This window comes from Ascaphus truei, chromosome 10 (assembly GCF_040206685.1).
Source record: "Ascaphus truei isolate aAscTru1 chromosome 10, aAscTru1.hap1, whole genome shotgun sequence".
Taxonomy (NCBI): Eukaryota; Metazoa; Chordata; class Amphibia; order Anura; family Ascaphidae; genus Ascaphus; species Ascaphus truei.
Window position 1 is genome coordinate 28,649,186 of NC_134492.1, and position 16,683 is coordinate 28,665,868.

General features: G+C 43.6%; 1 protein-coding gene across 2 annotated transcripts in view; it reads right to left on the reverse strand.

Moving 5' to 3' along the window:
• The window catches only part of TUT4 (terminal uridylyl transferase 4), a 43,920-nt gene that overhangs the window by 15,016 nt on the left and 12,221 nt on the right, over window positions 1-16,683 (reverse strand). For both annotated transcript variants that reach the window (XM_075616343.1, XM_075616344.1), the window contains 15 exons: window positions 16,095-16,211; window positions 14,829-15,006; window positions 12,443-12,531; window positions 11,403-11,454; window positions 10,640-10,709; window positions 10,205-10,331; window positions 9,421-9,540; window positions 7,502-7,720; window positions 5,533-5,707; window positions 4,461-5,167; window positions 3,870-4,020; window positions 2,794-2,880; window positions 1,795-1,898; window positions 679-736; window positions 475-578 (listed from right to left, as the gene is read on the reverse strand). In XM_075616343.1, the coding sequence (XP_075472458.1) occupies window positions 475-578; window positions 679-736; window positions 1,795-1,898; window positions 2,794-2,880; window positions 3,870-4,020; window positions 4,461-5,167; window positions 5,533-5,707; window positions 7,502-7,720; window positions 9,421-9,540; window positions 10,205-10,331; window positions 10,640-10,709; window positions 11,403-11,454; window positions 12,443-12,531; window positions 14,829-15,006; window positions 16,095-16,211 (2,358 nt within the window). The remainder of the gene's footprint in view (window positions 1-474; window positions 579-678; window positions 737-1,794; window positions 1,899-2,793; window positions 2,881-3,869; window positions 4,021-4,460; window positions 5,168-5,532; window positions 5,708-7,501; window positions 7,721-9,420; window positions 9,541-10,204; window positions 10,332-10,639; window positions 10,710-11,402; window positions 11,455-12,442; window positions 12,532-14,828; window positions 15,007-16,094; window positions 16,212-16,683) is intronic.

Consider the following 16,683-nt stretch of genomic DNA (forward strand, 5'->3'; position numbering starts at 1 on the left):
CTTTCATTCCAAGAAGTATATGCAATGTGAGACACCTGCAGAGTTACACACCCCATCATTCCAAGAAGTATATGCAATGTGAGACACCTGCAGAGTTACACACCCCATCATTCCAAGTATAATATGCCATGTGAGACACCTGCAGAGTTACACACCCCATCATTCCAAGAGGTATACATATTTTATTCTACAAATAGCTCTCATTTTCCTTAGTCACCAAGACCACAAAGGTGCCATTTCTGGGAGTCTCATACAAATATCAGACATTGTGATTTGCCTAAGAATTGCTTCTTAGCCCCGTAACCTCAGTCAACCTTGAGCCTCTTACAAGCAAACACCTACAGGGGCCAGTATGTAATGTATTGTAATACTTCACGTTTTTATGCATGATACGGCACTTAAACCCCTTCACTGACCGGGCAAATCTGCCCTTTTAATAATAGAGTGTCAAAGGAGCATTTACCAAAAACTTACCAACGTATTGTACAAGCTGATATCTCCTTCTAAACCACTCTCTCGGTGCTCAAACTTCACTATTGGGACCTTGGCGGTGGTGATAGGCAAAATGTTTTTTAAGCCTAAACATGAAAAATAATAATACGCAGAATTATAAAAATGGAAAAGAAAAAAACATTTGTGCAACAAAAATGCTAATAGTAATAATACATATATCTCTACCTGGATGTCTTTTAAGAACTTTTGCCAAGCCTTCAATTATTTCCCTGCAGTTTAGCTTCTAAGGAAGAAAAAAATATTGAATATTGGTTAAAAAAACACCCCCATTTAACCAAGAGAGATATAGATATAGATATATATCTATATATATCTATATATAGATATATATGGACACGTGACCATGGCAACGCGGCGTCAAATGACACAGCGGGGTCATGTGACGTCACGGCTGCATTGGTAACGCGGCGGGTCACATGACGTGAAGTCATTTTACGCCGCGCGAGGTAAGGTGGGGGCGCAGGAACTGAGGGAGCAAGGCAGGCGGGGGGGGGGGGGCAGCAAAATAAGTTTGCGCGCCCCTGCATTAAACTAGGATAGTGACCCAGCACAAAGACTTCTAACTTCCAGTTATTTTAAAGGAGCTGGAATTGTACTGAAATACTCCGATCATTATACACTACGCCAGCGGTGCGCAAACTGGGGGGCGCGAGACTTTAGCAGGGGGGAGCGCGGCGGTTACAGAGGCCCCGCGCTTAGAGCACGAGACCTCTGTAAATGTACTCACCAGCTTCTTGTCCACGCATCTCAGCATCAAATGACGCCCGTTACCATGGAGACATGACGTCAAATGACGCAGCGCGTCACGTGATGTGACATCACATGACCCCGCAGCGTCATCTGACGCTTCGTTGAAGAAAAGGGGGGGGCGCGATCGAGCAGAAGAGCAAGCAGGGGGAAGCAGCGCAAGAGGTTTGCGCACCCCTGCACTACGCCACGCGCAAAGTGAAGAGCTACTAAAATACTGCATTGTCTAGATCAACGGTTCTCAACTCCAGTCGGCAAGTCTTCCACTGAGCTACTTATTGAGCCACCTGTGCTGAAGCAGGGATATTCTGAAAACCTGACCTATTGGTCGCCCATGAGGACTGAAGTTGAGAACCCCTGATCTATATAAGAAAACATGTCAGCAAAAAACAAAAGGATGTGATGTTTTAGAACAGAGCGGAAAACGCCCATTATCTTCGATAGGAATTTCTGTGTGATTGAGCCCCAATGATTAATTAACAACCCCCAAACTCTTTCACACAAGAGCAGCAGGTACGACATGTTCTTTCTTACCTCCGCGTTCTCATGGCCCTCTAATGTCATGCAGATGTCAAGGTCACTGTCACGGAAGCCAAAGCCGTTCTTAGAAGAGCCAAACAAACACAGCCTGGCTTTATCTAACAGAGACATTGAACAAACATGTGAGTCTAAAGTACTGCAAGTCGTCAGGGTGGTTCTCATGTGAACATATTGCTGTTAACCAGGAACGCAGATATTTGGAGTTTCATTTAAAGCTTAGTTGTCTTTAGTTAAAATCATTGTCAATGTAAAAAATAAATAAATGCTCCTTTTTCTATATAGTGTGTTACTCACAACACACACGCACGCACGCACGCACACTGCTAGAATTGATCCAACCGCCCTCCAGTGGTTTTTTTGGTTAAGGAACCCAAAGGGAAATTCCTAGGAACCCCGAACCCTCTCTAAACCCGCGCCTGAGATCATATGCATTGTAAATTCTTCTGTATTTGATACCGTTTTCAAATGAACAGAAAATTTTAGGGAACCTTTTAGGTTCCTAGGAACCCTGATTGAAAAACACTGCTCTAATGTGCTTGAGCGTGTATTACATTGTGCATGGTGGCATTTCTCCCTACTGATATGTTGAAGGTATTATAATCTTATACTGTTTTACAGTTACATTTAGAAGAAAAAAGGGAGGTGGCATCTGCAACACATTGGGTGCATCCAAAGGGGTCACCCTATAAATGCATTGCGCGTATAATATTTTCTCCCTTAAACAAGGGCTGACGACTGCCCGGTGTGTAATGGGCAGCAAAGTGCTGGGCAAAAGTGCAGTGTGTGGTTCACTGGTTAACACGTGCGAGTTACAACAAAGTGAAACCCTTCTGTACTGGTCAAGTCTAGATCTGCATGGCTGTATTATGTAGGGCTAACAATGAATATAGGATGTTACAGTAGTTAGTGACAATATAAAGTATACATTATATTTACATATGAAAACAGTTACAGGACAGATGTGACCAGACGATCTCCAATCTCCCTACTTACCATTAAACTCCTTCCGAATAAACCTTTCCAGATATGAGAGGATCTGCTCTCGGTTTTGTTGCTCACAAACGTTTGGGGATAATTCATCTAAGGGAGGTAAAGATAATATGTTTGTATCTAAATCCCGACCTCCCCTTCCTCACACAGCCTGTGTGTTCATTGTGTGGGTGTCAAGAACACAGAACATACTGCAGTATAAAGCAAAGAAGACTGTTTCCATATGCTTCCTGGATTTGTATTAATCCCAGTGTTTATTACAGTAATCCCAGCAGCAGTGCAGCACAAAACGACCTCTAATGTAGTTATTTTAAGGAGCTGGAATTGTACTGAAATACTACAATCATTATACACTACGCCACATGCAAAGTGAAGGGCTTCTAACTTACTGCATTATCTATTCTAGATCATAAAATTTAGCAGCAAAAACTATAGGACATGAGGTTTTGTAATTAAGAGGAAGATAACCAGACCGGGGGTTGGTGGGGGGAGGGGGCGGAGAGGCGGCTTGGTGGCGCAATGTAGATGGGGGAGGGGGCTTGGTGGAGCAGGTAGACAGGGGGGGCTTGGTGGAGCAGGTAGAAGGGGGGGCTAGGTGGATCAGGTAGACGGGGGGACTTGTTGGAGCAGGTAGACGGGGGGGGGCTTGTTGGAGCAGGTAGACGGGGGGGGGGCTTGTTGGAGCAGGTAGACGGGGGGGGCTTGGTGGAGCAGGTAGACGGGGTGGGCTTAGTGCAGCAGGTAGACAGGGGGCTTGGTGAAGTAAGTGGTTATTTTCGGACATAAAATTCTACGTTTCATGTTTTAGAGGATTTCCCACCAGATTAAGAAATGTACTTTTAAAAGCACAGTCACTTAAATCACAAGTCTAACTTTTAACAACCTGGTACCTATGATAGGGCGGCTTTAATACCATCAGTGTATAGCACTGTGAGCTGCAAACAGGGTCAGAAAATGCTTATGATATTTCGAGCCCAAAGCTGCTTCGTGTTGCAAACTTTACAAATGTCTCAGGGTCTTTCCAGAACTTTTCTTTAGAGGACCCAGCTTCTCTTCCTTCAACACAAACACCAGCCTACCATAGCACCTCCTGCACACTTTGTCCAGAATATCACGGAACCTGACGGACATGGGGGGCAGCGGCTTCAGGTCAATCTTCTTGAAGTCCTCGGGACAGTCGTCCTTGGAGTGCCCATCCCGCTTGCAGATGCTGCACACTATGGTGGGTGGCTGAGTATGGAGAGAATCATGCGCATGGGAATGTTCATCATGTGATAACCCCAGCACTTATTACACAGGCTCAGATATATGTGTATGCGTGTAAACATACTAATAATCCTAAACATATTACAATTACTCCACTAATCATTTTGGAGAAAATCTCTCTCTCCAAAAAATTTTTTTTCTTAAAACTGCAGACGCACTTACCATAACTCCCTCCTACTGTCTCTGTACGTTCTCTCTACCTACCAATTAGACTGTAAGCTCCTCGGAGCAGGGACTCCTCTTCCTTAATGTTACTTTTATGTCTGAAGCACTTATTCCCATGACCTGTTATTTATATTATCTGTTATTTATATGATTACCACGTGTATTACTGCTGTGAAGCGCTATGTACATTTATGGCGCTATATAAATAAAGACATACAATACAATTGCTGCCCCCTTACCTTTCCAGAAGTCAAAATAAACACGTCGAAGACGTAGTGTAGCTCGGCCTCGCTGAGGTTTCCTTCATCTTTCGAGGCTTCATGATGAAGCGAGGTAACAAGTGTGCAGTTGCCAGGGCAGTTATTATCCAGGGAACAAACTGTTCCTACATCACACCTTCCTTCAGTAGTATCCAGCAATGTTTGTACACCTGGACCATCGTTTCCATTACAGCTGTGGCATATTTTATCTTCACCTTCAAAATGTTCTACTGCCTGCTCTTCCTCATCCACAGAATTTTGATCCAGTTCAATGCGCTCTTTAGGAGCAAGGGATAGCTCCTCGCCCAACACGCATACGGAAACGTCTGCATTGTCGCTGTCCATTGCCAGTCTTTGTATGGCGTTGGTGACCTCACTTTGGGAAGTACACTCGATCCCATTGCATTCCACCGTCTTGCCCCCTGTAAGGCCACTCCCCTTTTCTCCCGCTTCCTCTGAGTTTCCAGTTTCTGGGAGGCTTCCGTTAGCCACATGCTCTCCAGACATTGATGCACTTGGGACGATTAACTTCCCCCCGTTTCTGGTGTCCGTTTTGGATTTGCTCCGGTCTTTGCTTTGTGGACATGCAAAATATTTGTAGGCCATTCTAAACCGCTCCAGAATGTACTCGTACACCATCTGGCTGTTAAGACTCCTTGCAACGTTCCTCTTTATTGCAAAAGGATCTAGAAATAAATAGGACAGCATAAACCCAAAGCAATTTCCCTCCAAATGCTGATTTTCTTTAAATTTCATGCCTGTGCAGGTTCTGATACCTGTTAATAATTTGTATTCTAATGCGTAAACGTCGGTTTGAAGCCTTGGAAGCTTGTGCAGAAGAAAACCTATGAATTCATTTCGGTTGTCCGATAAGACACGATATGGCTCCTAAAACGGCGTATTAGTTAAGGGAGAGACGTCATCTCGTGGTAGCATCACTGCATTAAATATAGGTGAATATTCAAGGTAAATACGGTCTTATATCTCAGCCCTTTATTAGAAGAGGGTGTCCGTGTACATTGTCTCTGGCAGTGAAAGGATTCAATCTTACCTTCAATGGCTATCCGCCTTCTCGGCCAGTTCTTGTTCTCCCTGGTTAATAGATCTTGCACCCGCACACTGATGACGTGCTCCTCCATCGCAAACTCCAGTGTGTAAAACTTCAAGAGCTCCAACCACAGCTGCCCGAGGGACACCTGGTGAGGCCGCTCAAACACCAAAGGGCACTGCAAAGAGTGGACACACAGCTACTGTAAGAACACAATGTCCGGTCAGTTCAGAGCCCTTGGAGCAGAGTCATGTTCAAGGCCCTAACTTGAAACGGAATATTCTGCAGTGTGCAACAAGAAAGGCAGGGATCCCAGCGGCCAATGCACATACAATACAGGGGGGAACCACATGAAGTGACCAGTGTCCCAGGGAGGTCCTTTCTCCACTCGCTGATGCAATAAGCCTTGGAAGAACCAGAGAGGGATTAGAGACCAAAGAGCTGTTCAAATGAACCCAGCCTAATTTACTCTAGCCTCTTGAAAACATGTCTGTAATGAGCTCTGCCGTCTACTTTTGTGTCTTTAACAAACAACCCAATATCCTATATTATGGGAGTGTGAGAATCATGTATTTATTTTTTTACATGTTGTATTTGGTTTGTTTGTGTAACATACAGAAACTAATATTGAATAAAAATGTATTTGCAATGGTTTTTCGTTCTGTTTTTAATTAATTTAGAAAAAAAGACATCAGTAATATTCAGTTTTTACTCTGTGGGGGAAAAAAAAACAGGCAGCTTTTTAAATCCTGTTCCTAGTGTGTCTGCTTTATGGTGTCTGTCAGTCAGATAACATCCGATAGTCCAACTCAAGAATCCAACAGATAAATCTTACTGTGGGGAAGGAGTTATTACTGTGGGTAACGTGGGCAAAATCACCAACTAACCTAAACATACATTCTCTGAATCGGGAGAAGCTGTCGGAGCGGGGTGAGGGAGTCTAATAATATTACTCTTTATCCTTATATAGTTCAGATGCTGTGTAAATGAAGTTTAAAATCTCTCAAATTTTACATAACAGCATATATACACAGACACACAGAGACACACAGAGACACACAGAGACACTTATGGTGGGTGAAAAAGGCGACAAGAAACCTCCACCGTATAGCATATAGCAAATAAAAAGATCACTTGTGAGCACATTCAGGTCTTAGACAGGTCTGCAACCCTGCCTTTCACCATTATCACTTAGCATACAGTGCTCCCACTGCAGCAAGGGATTCTGGAAAATGACATGCAAATAAGCACACGTGTCATCTTTTGCCTGAAATCCATTTTTACATGGAACTCTTATAAGCTAATGCTTGCTGTTAACACAGCTTTTAAACACAGCATGGGATTAGATGCAAAGCCAGTGAACCCACTCACAGACCGCTGTTTCGACCTTTTGGGTCTCATCAGTGTGAGGTTGGTTGTACTGGTGGCTTTGCAATTTTCAAGGCTGGGTAGGTACATACATACATACATACACTAGGGAAATACAACCCATAAACCTACATTTCCAAACTTCTCATTCCAGTGACTTGATGTCATTTTTTTAGTGCAGATGTGGAACACAGGAAATCACGACATTGGTCAAGCAAAATGAAGTTAGGAAGATCATTTTTCACAATAACAATAATTATGCTCAGGCTATTTGGGACAGTAAATATACGTGACTGGAAATGCTGCTTTCAAGACCAAGGCAGAAAAACAGGACAATGCTGCTGCTGCTGCTGCTGCATGACAGATTGGCCAATGACTGGGGACATAAAGACCCTAGAATTTGCCTCTTGGGGACACAGTCCATGTGTCCAGATCTCAGCACAGAGAATAGGAGACAATATTAGAGTAATTGGCACTGCAGTCTTACCCCTTCAGTGCCGTTGCAAAGTGTCGCAGGCCCATATTGCTCCGATTGGCTTAAACCTGCCCATGCAGCCCCATCCCATTCCCTTCCTCTGTAATAGAACGAAAGACTGGGTCCCACCTTTCCTTGCTTTATCTTGTTCTTCCGGTTATCCGCTTCAGACCCTGCGCTCTTCCGGTTGTTCCCTCTCTGCTGCTCAGCTCTCGCTCTCCCGTCAATGCCCGACGAGTTCTTGCTCTCGCTGCCGCTTGCCGGTTTGCATTCCCACTTCAGGAATCTCTCTTCCGACACACCCTTTAGATGGTATTCGTCCTGCTTCTTGAACTCGAAGCCTTCTATCTGCCAACCGCAAAGACATGGCAAGCACGTTGTGAACAAGACACGGATACTGTACAAGAAGAAGTGTAAAACAATGCCTCTGCGCTTGGTAAAACCACTGCAAATTACATTCCCCAAGCAGAATTAAAGCTGCAGTTCAGGCAATATCCTGCATGTGTGTTTTTTTAATAAATCAGTTCTGTAGTTAGAAAAAATACTTTTAGCATTTTCTGTTTAAAAAAAAACAACTTTGAAAGACCAATTTTCTTGTATTCTATTTTAACAAGCATGCTTGTTCCTATAGTAACGATTTACATTCCCCATATTTAAAGATGTCGCCAAACGTTACCGATCAATAGACGGAGAACGAATTGACCGGCAGCTATGCAGTTCTTTAGGTAATTAGAGATTGCCCACATGAAACTATTGAAGTAAAAAAAAAAAAAGACTGAACTGCAGCTTTAATTAGCTCTCTCAAATCTCACAAGGGGGCTATGTACCAAGGCAAAAGTGAGGCAATTCTGGGTGTGAGAAAACAAACTCCACGAAAAAAAAAACATCCTACTAATGTCCTCCCCCTCAGAAATATACCCCGTTTGCCTTGACACCTGTGTTGCATATTGTTCAACCTTGAGTGCCAGAGCCCACTGAGATACAGTACTGGTTAGAACTCGTAAAACAGCAGTAGCTGTAGTGTGCACAGAATTGCACTAAAGTGAACTGAATGACTGCTCAATATGCAGTCTATTGTTGTTTTGTGACAAAGCCCCATAAAGGAGAAATCCAAATGCTTCGTTTAAACATTTTTAAAAAAGAATTTTTTTTAGTCAGGATTGAAGCAGGGGGTCTCCAGAGCTGAAACCCATTCATTTCCACTCCTGGGACCCTCTCCTTTCGCAGATACTTACCTCCGTAGGGTGTGGAGGTAGCCACTCCAGCTGAGCTAGTTCAAAGTTAAAATGTAGCACACGCATCACGTGGGCCAATAGAAAGCCAAACTGGATGACATCACTTCCTATTGACCAGCAGGGCATGGGAGCTTTGAAAAACGGCCATTACTTGATCCCCATAATGGCAGCTAGCTGAGCCGGAGCAGCTACCAGACCCCCCTACAGAGGTACAGCTCAGCCCCCTTATAATGCTGAACTTGGGGTCCAAAGAATCGCATCGTGTTATAAGCGGATCGCATTAAAAATAATGTACAATTGTATGCATTGTCCAATAAAGTATTTAAAATACCAATAATCGTGTTGTAAAGTATTCATAAATACGCAAATTAGGAGCCACGCTTGCATCGCGTTATAAGCGGATTCGCGTTGTAACGGATCGCGTTATAACAGGGTTGAGCTGTATCTTCCTTTGGAAGCAGGGGGTCCCTGCAGCTGAAATTAGTGGGGTTCAGCTCCGTAGACCACCTGCTTCAAATCCTGTGTAAAAGAAAGCCGCTTTAAGCGTGTTACTTTCCAGGGACTGTCCTAATACTTTAATACCCTGCAGCTTTCAAGTACAGCAGTCCCGTCTGGAAGAGATTCCGGAACAACAAGGAGCATGAAGCAGCTGTGCCAACATGTACACTGCAGGCTGCCTCTAATGTGCGCTGCAATCGATCAAGAGAAAGGGATTCAAGAGAAAGGGAGTTGGGGATGAGATGTTTCCAGAGATCAAACAGTAGGAAGTAGGGATAAGCCAGACAGGCCTGCGCCGTGGACACATCTGCTTACCGACGGTCCGAGGTATACGGGGAGGATTGGTGGCTTTCTTCTCTGAAGGAAAAACATGACCATTAAGGCAAAAGAGTAAGAGGGGATTCCACCTTCCTCCTGGCAGTCGATGTGGCAAAGCTGAGAGGGACACAAAGCAAGACGCGAAACGTTAGATTTCCAAAAGCTGCATCCCAGGAAAAGCGGAAATAGTACGAGAAAGAAACGTGTCCCGCTAATGGAGAAGTAAAGAAACAATTCTACACTGAACTCTTAAGTTTGTTTGAATGAAATGACAAAGTAAAAATAAAAATAATTTCTCCGGTCGGATGCTGACCCATTAGATTAATTTGATATCGTTTTTTTTGTAATGATTTGTAACAGATTTGGGGTAATCGGGAAATAACAAATGTATATCTGTTGTTGAGACTAGAACAGGGGTGGGTAACTCCATCACTCAAGGGCCACCAACAGGTCAGATTTTCAGGATATCCCTGTGTCAGCACAGGGGGCTCAATCAGTGGCTGTCTTCGACTGCACCACCTGTGGTGAAGCAGGGATATCCTGAAAACCTGACCTGTTGGTAGCTCATGGACTGGAGTTGGCTACCCCTGCACTAGACCAATGTTTTTTAAACATGATCTGAAGAAACATGAAAGGGGGGACGGTCAGCAGCGCTGCCCCTCTCGCACGATAACCTATCTGTATTTTTCCAGACAGGAATATTTTAGTATAGACGAGAGAAACCCTGAAGCAGCCATATGTCTCCCGGCAGGGCAGGTCCTGACCTTGAGGTGCAACTCACCCTTGCCCAGTAGCGGAATGCCAACACCAGCGGGATGAAAGCAGGCTCCAGCTTGCCCACCGCTGCCAGTAAGTCGGTGGTAAGGCAGGCAGTGTCATTCCCGGCACTCACTTTGCAGGTTAATCCACTGAAAGTACAAGACGCAGGTCACAGGAGCAGTAACTTCTACAGGAATTCTCTTTACAGATGCAACATACACACAAACATTTCCTGACCTGCAGAAATACTAAAACGAACATGTCATTCCTTTGCTGCTAGAGGGGCCTGCAGTGCTCCTGGCAGCAAAAGGATTTGTTTCTGGTTTTTCATTTTATACAGAGCAGTATGCAATAAACTGCAGTCTAGGTCTGTTCATTTTGATCTCTATCCTCATTTGTCATTTGTCAATGTTATGAGCAGACTCTGAAGTATGGCAACGCATACGCGCATACATACCTTTTCTTATCTTTGCAAAACACAACAGGAACCTTAGCATGGAAATCGGACTCCACGTCTGTGTAATGAGCTGAGCACAGAGGAGATAAGATTCAGTCACCGAGACATGCAATTTCCAAGCAGTAAATTCAAGCCAAATTCAAGCGATGATGGACCTATCGCATTTCCTTCTCTTTAACTTGCAAATTAACATTTCAATGCACTAATTGGATAATTACTGACTACGGTGGACATTGACGTATCAGAAAAATCATTTTTAGCCTTTGTGTGCAATAACGTATTATATCCTACACAGCTGTGTGGAATGTATCCAAGCTTTACTTATGTTTGGCATGACCGTAAGAAAGACCGACAGGTTTATTGGATTCCACGTTGAGTATATAAAGAGACTAGGTAACTAAACGGTATTGCGACCTAAGACAAAGCTGCCCACAGGTCCTTCAATCCGTGGAAAAGATTTCTCTGTTGCTCTGTGGAGAATGTTAGAGAACAGCCGGTGCTGGGAGAGTTAAAACTGTACTTATACTACTTGTGAGTAACTACAGAGGTCGAGTACTATAAATAAATTCTCTATTCTGCAAGCAGAAAATGTTCGTAGTCTCACTAAAGCTTTGTAATAGGGATAGCTTGTTCTCTCTCAGAAGGTTAAGCTCCCTCGTATCACATTACTATCTGACACAACGAGCACAGCAGACTGAAATGCAAAATAAGATTGATTTGGAGAGAGCGGGCGGATTACATTGAAAGAACACAAAAATCTTACCACAGTTTTTTAAAATGTCAAGTACTTGTATTAAAACATCTGGCTGGCTCATCTAAAAACAAAACAACACAAATAAAAGGGTTACTCAAAGTCAGCTGTACAAACAAAGATATTTTGTCTGGTCGTGTACTGTAAGTAATACCTTTCTGGTGTTTTTTCTAAAATATAAAATGCTGCATTTACTGCACTTTATATAATGAAGAATGCCCCAAATATCCTATAATCCAGGGGTGCTCAACTCCAGTCCTCAAGATCCCCTCCCCCCAAACAGGTCAGGGTATCCCAACTAAAGCACAGCTGGCTCAGAGGCTCAGTCTTTGACTGAGCAACTAATTGAGCCACCTGTGCTGAAGCAGGGACTGATTCAACCATGTGTGCTGAAGCAGGGATAGCCTTAAAACCTAACCTTTTGGGGAGTGGGGGGGGGGTTAGAGGGGCTTGAAGACTGGAGTTGAGCACCCCTGCTATATTCCAAATAAAAATCTTTAGGGGCATTCATACAAATAACAATCTTTGTAATCTTCCCTAAATTCCTTTTTAATTCAGCCCTGATCATTGCAATTTTGGATTTGATGCTGACATTTCGCTCAGTAAGTTTTGAGCTTCAAAACGTGTCCCTTTATATGTTATGCACACGATGCGTGTGTTATTGTGCTTTTCACGGTTATGCTTTCTAAAGTAAAAAACAGCTAAAATGGCACCCGTGGCTGGGTACTAAGTGTATTCCCACACTAATATACGTCACTAAAAGGGACCACTACCCTACTTGGAGAGACAAGTGGAGGATATTTATCATTCCACATTTTCATGCAGCCATCTCTTGGGTGGAAGTCTAGCAAAACTGATTTGTCCAAGAAGAGCCAGTGCAGCTAAAATGGGCAAAAAAAAAAAACCGGACAAACTGATGATCAACCCAGTACACTGTTTTGTTCCAAGTTGGATACTACCATTTACCTGGGATAAAGTCTCATCCATATCAATGCATGGCAAAATATACATCAATACAGCACAATTGCAAAACCCGTGAGAAACATACACACCTTAAGAGGAAACTTTATATCTATGTTAATGTCACTTATTTTAAAAGCAAATCCAGTCAGACAGGAACCGTACATTCGTAGAGAGCACTCTGGAGAAAAAGAAAAAACACATTTGTCTTTCTAAACACGTTTTCGACATAAATAAAAGATCACAGTAACAGTGATAAGAAGTAGCAGCAGTCATGTACTGGATAATGTTCACGGAATGTGCACGGACTGCAACATTCAACAGGAAGTATTTGGCATATGATCATAGCTCACAGTTAGGACCCTTTCCTTGAGTTGGGACATTCCCCACGACTTTAGGACAGTTGGAAACCTTCACATCATACCATATCAGCCAACTATCCGTTGAAGTATGACACTATCGCAGGAGTGCTCATTATCACTATCGCAGGAGGGCTCCCTCCCCCTCCCCCTCCCCCCCAACAGGTCAGGTTTAAAGGATATCCCTGCTTCAGTACAGGTGTCTCAATAAGTCCCTGCTTCAGCACAAGTCGCTCAATCAATCAGTCATTATATATGACTGCTATGTGTAGAAGTGCGGGACACTGCACTTCAGCACAGACCCGCATTCTCATATTAGACCGAACGTGTAACAAGTATTCAGGAGCAGAAATTTGTGACTACAAATAGAGATCTATATCAGGTTTTATTTCTAGACAAATAATTTGTGGATTTTCGGATTGTGGGGTCTGCCCCTGCTGTTGTAATACTATCCTCTGAACTCAAAGGCTTAAAGCTACATTTACACATACTTAAAGGAGCACTCCTGGCAACAGTTTATTTTTTTTTTACATCTATTTTTTTAATAGGTTTTAAGGATGGCGTCTCTGGAGCTGAACCGCGTTGATTTCAGCTCCGGGGACCCCCTGCTTCTTGAGATACCGGCACCTCCTTCCGAAGTTAGGTGTCTCGCAGTTTAAAAATATCCCACATCACGTTGGCTAATAGGAAGCCGCAAGGAATTACGTCACAGCTTCTTATTGGCCGCAGGACGCGGGACATTTAAAGCCGCCAAATTGATAGCAGCCCAGATGCGGCTAGTCTGCTATCGGCATCCCCAAGATGTAAGTATCTTTGGAACAGGTCATCTCCGGAGCTAAAAATCAATGCAGTTCAACTCCGGAGACCCCCTGCTTGAAACTTATAAAAACAAGTATTGCCAAGAGTGCTGCTTTAATATTCCGCCTGGTCTGCTGACAGTTATCTGCATCTTAATGAGCATCATTACACAGCACTTAATAGTTTGATCACTGTAACTTGAGGAAGATGAAGCTGGCAGCATGATAAGAAGCTGCCACATGTGCAAGGCACAGTGCATCGCATTCATCACCTGAAATCGAGTGTGCTGCAATATGTAGCAATGCGGAGTCAGCTGCAGACTTCCAACAGGGAGTCGTTTCTACCAAACAGGGTTGAAACATTAAGTTATACCAGTGTTTTTCAACGGGTGTTCTTAGGATCCCTTAGGTTCCCCGGGCATCCCTAAAGGGTTCCCTGCAATTTTTAGGTCATTTGAAAATTGTACCAAATACAGTAGAATTTGCAATGCATCTGATCTCAGAAGCGCTATTAGAGGGTTGGGGTTCCTTACAATGCATGTGATCTCAGACGCGCTACTAGAGAAGGTTGGGGTTCCTTACAATTAATCTGATCTCAGACACGCTATTAGAGAGGGTTGGGGTTCCTTACAATGCATCTGATCTCAGACGCGCTACTAGAGAGGGTTGGGGTTCCTTACAATGAATCTGATCTCAGATGCGCTATTAGAGAGGGTTGGGGTTCCTTACAATGCATCTGATCTCAGATGCACTACTAGAGAGGGTTGGGGTTCCTTACAATGAATCTGATCTCAGACACAGAATTTGAAAACTGAGCTACTGATTGAGCCACCTGTGCTGTAGCAGGGATATCCTAAAAACCTGACCTGTTGGCAGCTCTTAAGGACTGGAGTGGACTACCACTGTATTAGGACTGCAATTATCCGGGTAGAGCATACAACAAAAATAATAGTAAACACTTCTACATTCAGAGCACAACCGTCCAACCCATACAAATTGTTATAGCAGCAAATAGTATTAATGAGTTTGACAGAGAAAACAGTAACAGAGGCTAAATATATTAATGTCCATTATTAACCCCTTGGCTGCCAAAACAATGCATTGCAGGCAGCCAAGCAGTTAAGATGGATAAAAATTCAACCTCCATGGTCTGTGTGACCTAACACTGGGAGGAATAAGACGCTTGTTTCCTACTTTCCAAAGAAGCCTCCGGCACGGCCGCTATCACAGACCGACCCAAACGTCCCACGTTCTGAAGTGTCCTGACTCACTGAGCTTGAGGGACATTTGGGTCTGACTCGATACTGCCAATTCTTATGTACCAGGTAACTTCATCTGGATGATCTTCTCCGTGTCGCCCACGATTTCCTGGCGGCACCTGAAGTCTTCCTCGGATATTCCGTGCTCTTTCGCCACATCTATTAGCGCCACACTCAGCGCGGCCACCTGGGATGGGAACGGGGAGGGGAGATTCCGCAGCTCATTCTCCTCCTGCTTTTCCTGGCAATTAGAAAAAGACAATAATAATAATAGCATGTTCTTGTATAGCGCTGCTAGTTGTACGCAGCGCTTTACAGTGATATTTTGCAGGCACAGGTCCCTGCCCCGTGGAGCTTACAACCTACGTTTTTGGTGACTGAGCACAGGGAGATAAAGTGACTTGCCCAAGGTCACAAGGAGCCGACACCGGGAATGAAACCAGGTGACCCTGCTTCACACTCAGTGCCAGTCAGTGTCTTTACTCACTGAGCCGCTCCTTCTCCTCGTGTCATGGGGCAATCCCATATAGCAAGCAAAAAAAAATCCCCAGCTTCTTTACAAAGATCCAACTCCACTCTCAATTATTATTTCCCCTCTTCATTTGAATGTTATCTGGTCATTATTGTTCTTTCCCTTTAATCTCTGACTAATGATGGCAGCTGAATGCATTTAAACACAAAATCAGAGAGAGAGAGAGACTCTGGAGAGATAATCTCCCTGCACACACAACAGTTTACAAACAGGGTTATCACAACAGAGCTTAGGTGAAAATTGTATAAACACTCAACAAAGTATTTGGTTGATCTCAGAACGGTACATTGATTTTTATTCAATATACAAAAAAAAATGTTTTAACAAACATTCTATGTCTCTGAATTATCACAGCTGTAAAGTGCTGAAGCTGATATAAGGGGACAAAAACCAACCCACTTTGACACATTAAAGATGGCAGCCTCCACTATATTGTCCTCCATCAAGACCCACTTCTTTTATTATTATTTTTTACACAGGCATTGGTATGTGAATGTGAAAGGAAACGGGTCATCTCCAGCACCAGGTTTCCCTTCTGTGCGAGAGACTTAATGTAAACTAGAAAGATACTGAAGGATTTGGATTTCACAGTTAGGGCCGAGGATAAAACTAGAAATCGGGGTGGCACTGATTGAGCCACCGGTGTTGAAGCAGGGATATCCTGAAAACCTGGCTTGATGGTGGCCCTTGAGGACTGGAGTTGGCCACTCCTGACCCAGATGTAATAATATAGTGTTTAAGGAAATGGACACAGAGGGAGACTGCACCTTTACTACTCAGTCTTAGCTTTTACTTACCATGATATTCTTCTTATGACGTTTCTCCTTTATATGCTTGTGAGCTCCCTGGACGTTTTCAATGTGAATGCTGCACAGTCTGCATAGATACTGGCAGTTGGCAAAATCGGGGGAGCGCTGAAAAATGTAAAAGTGGGAGGGGGGGTAAACACCCTGATTAATTAGAATAACAACAGACTCATATCAAGCTGATGTTCCCATTATGTTTGGAGGTAATCGTCCACTCTTTTCTACCCCACCTCTGTAGCAAGTCTTTGGTCACCTTGCTCACAGAGCCTGGAAGACATGAAGAACAGCAGGGACAGATTTACAGCCACTCAAGCACTTACATTTACCAATTCCCTCCATTGGTGATCGGGAGCAAAACCTAAAGCTTCTGGATTGCCTTGCTCACCTGGGACAGTGCCAATTGGCAAAGGTCCGTGCGGGATCACAAACAGGTCAGAACTAACTATAGACCGTATTCAAAGTTTGTTAAGATCACCAAAACAATGTAGTTGTTTTTACATGAAATATCACAGATCATACTTATAGAACAGGTCCCTATTCTTTCTCAAACATTGCGTTGTGTCATATAAACCGGTCCCTG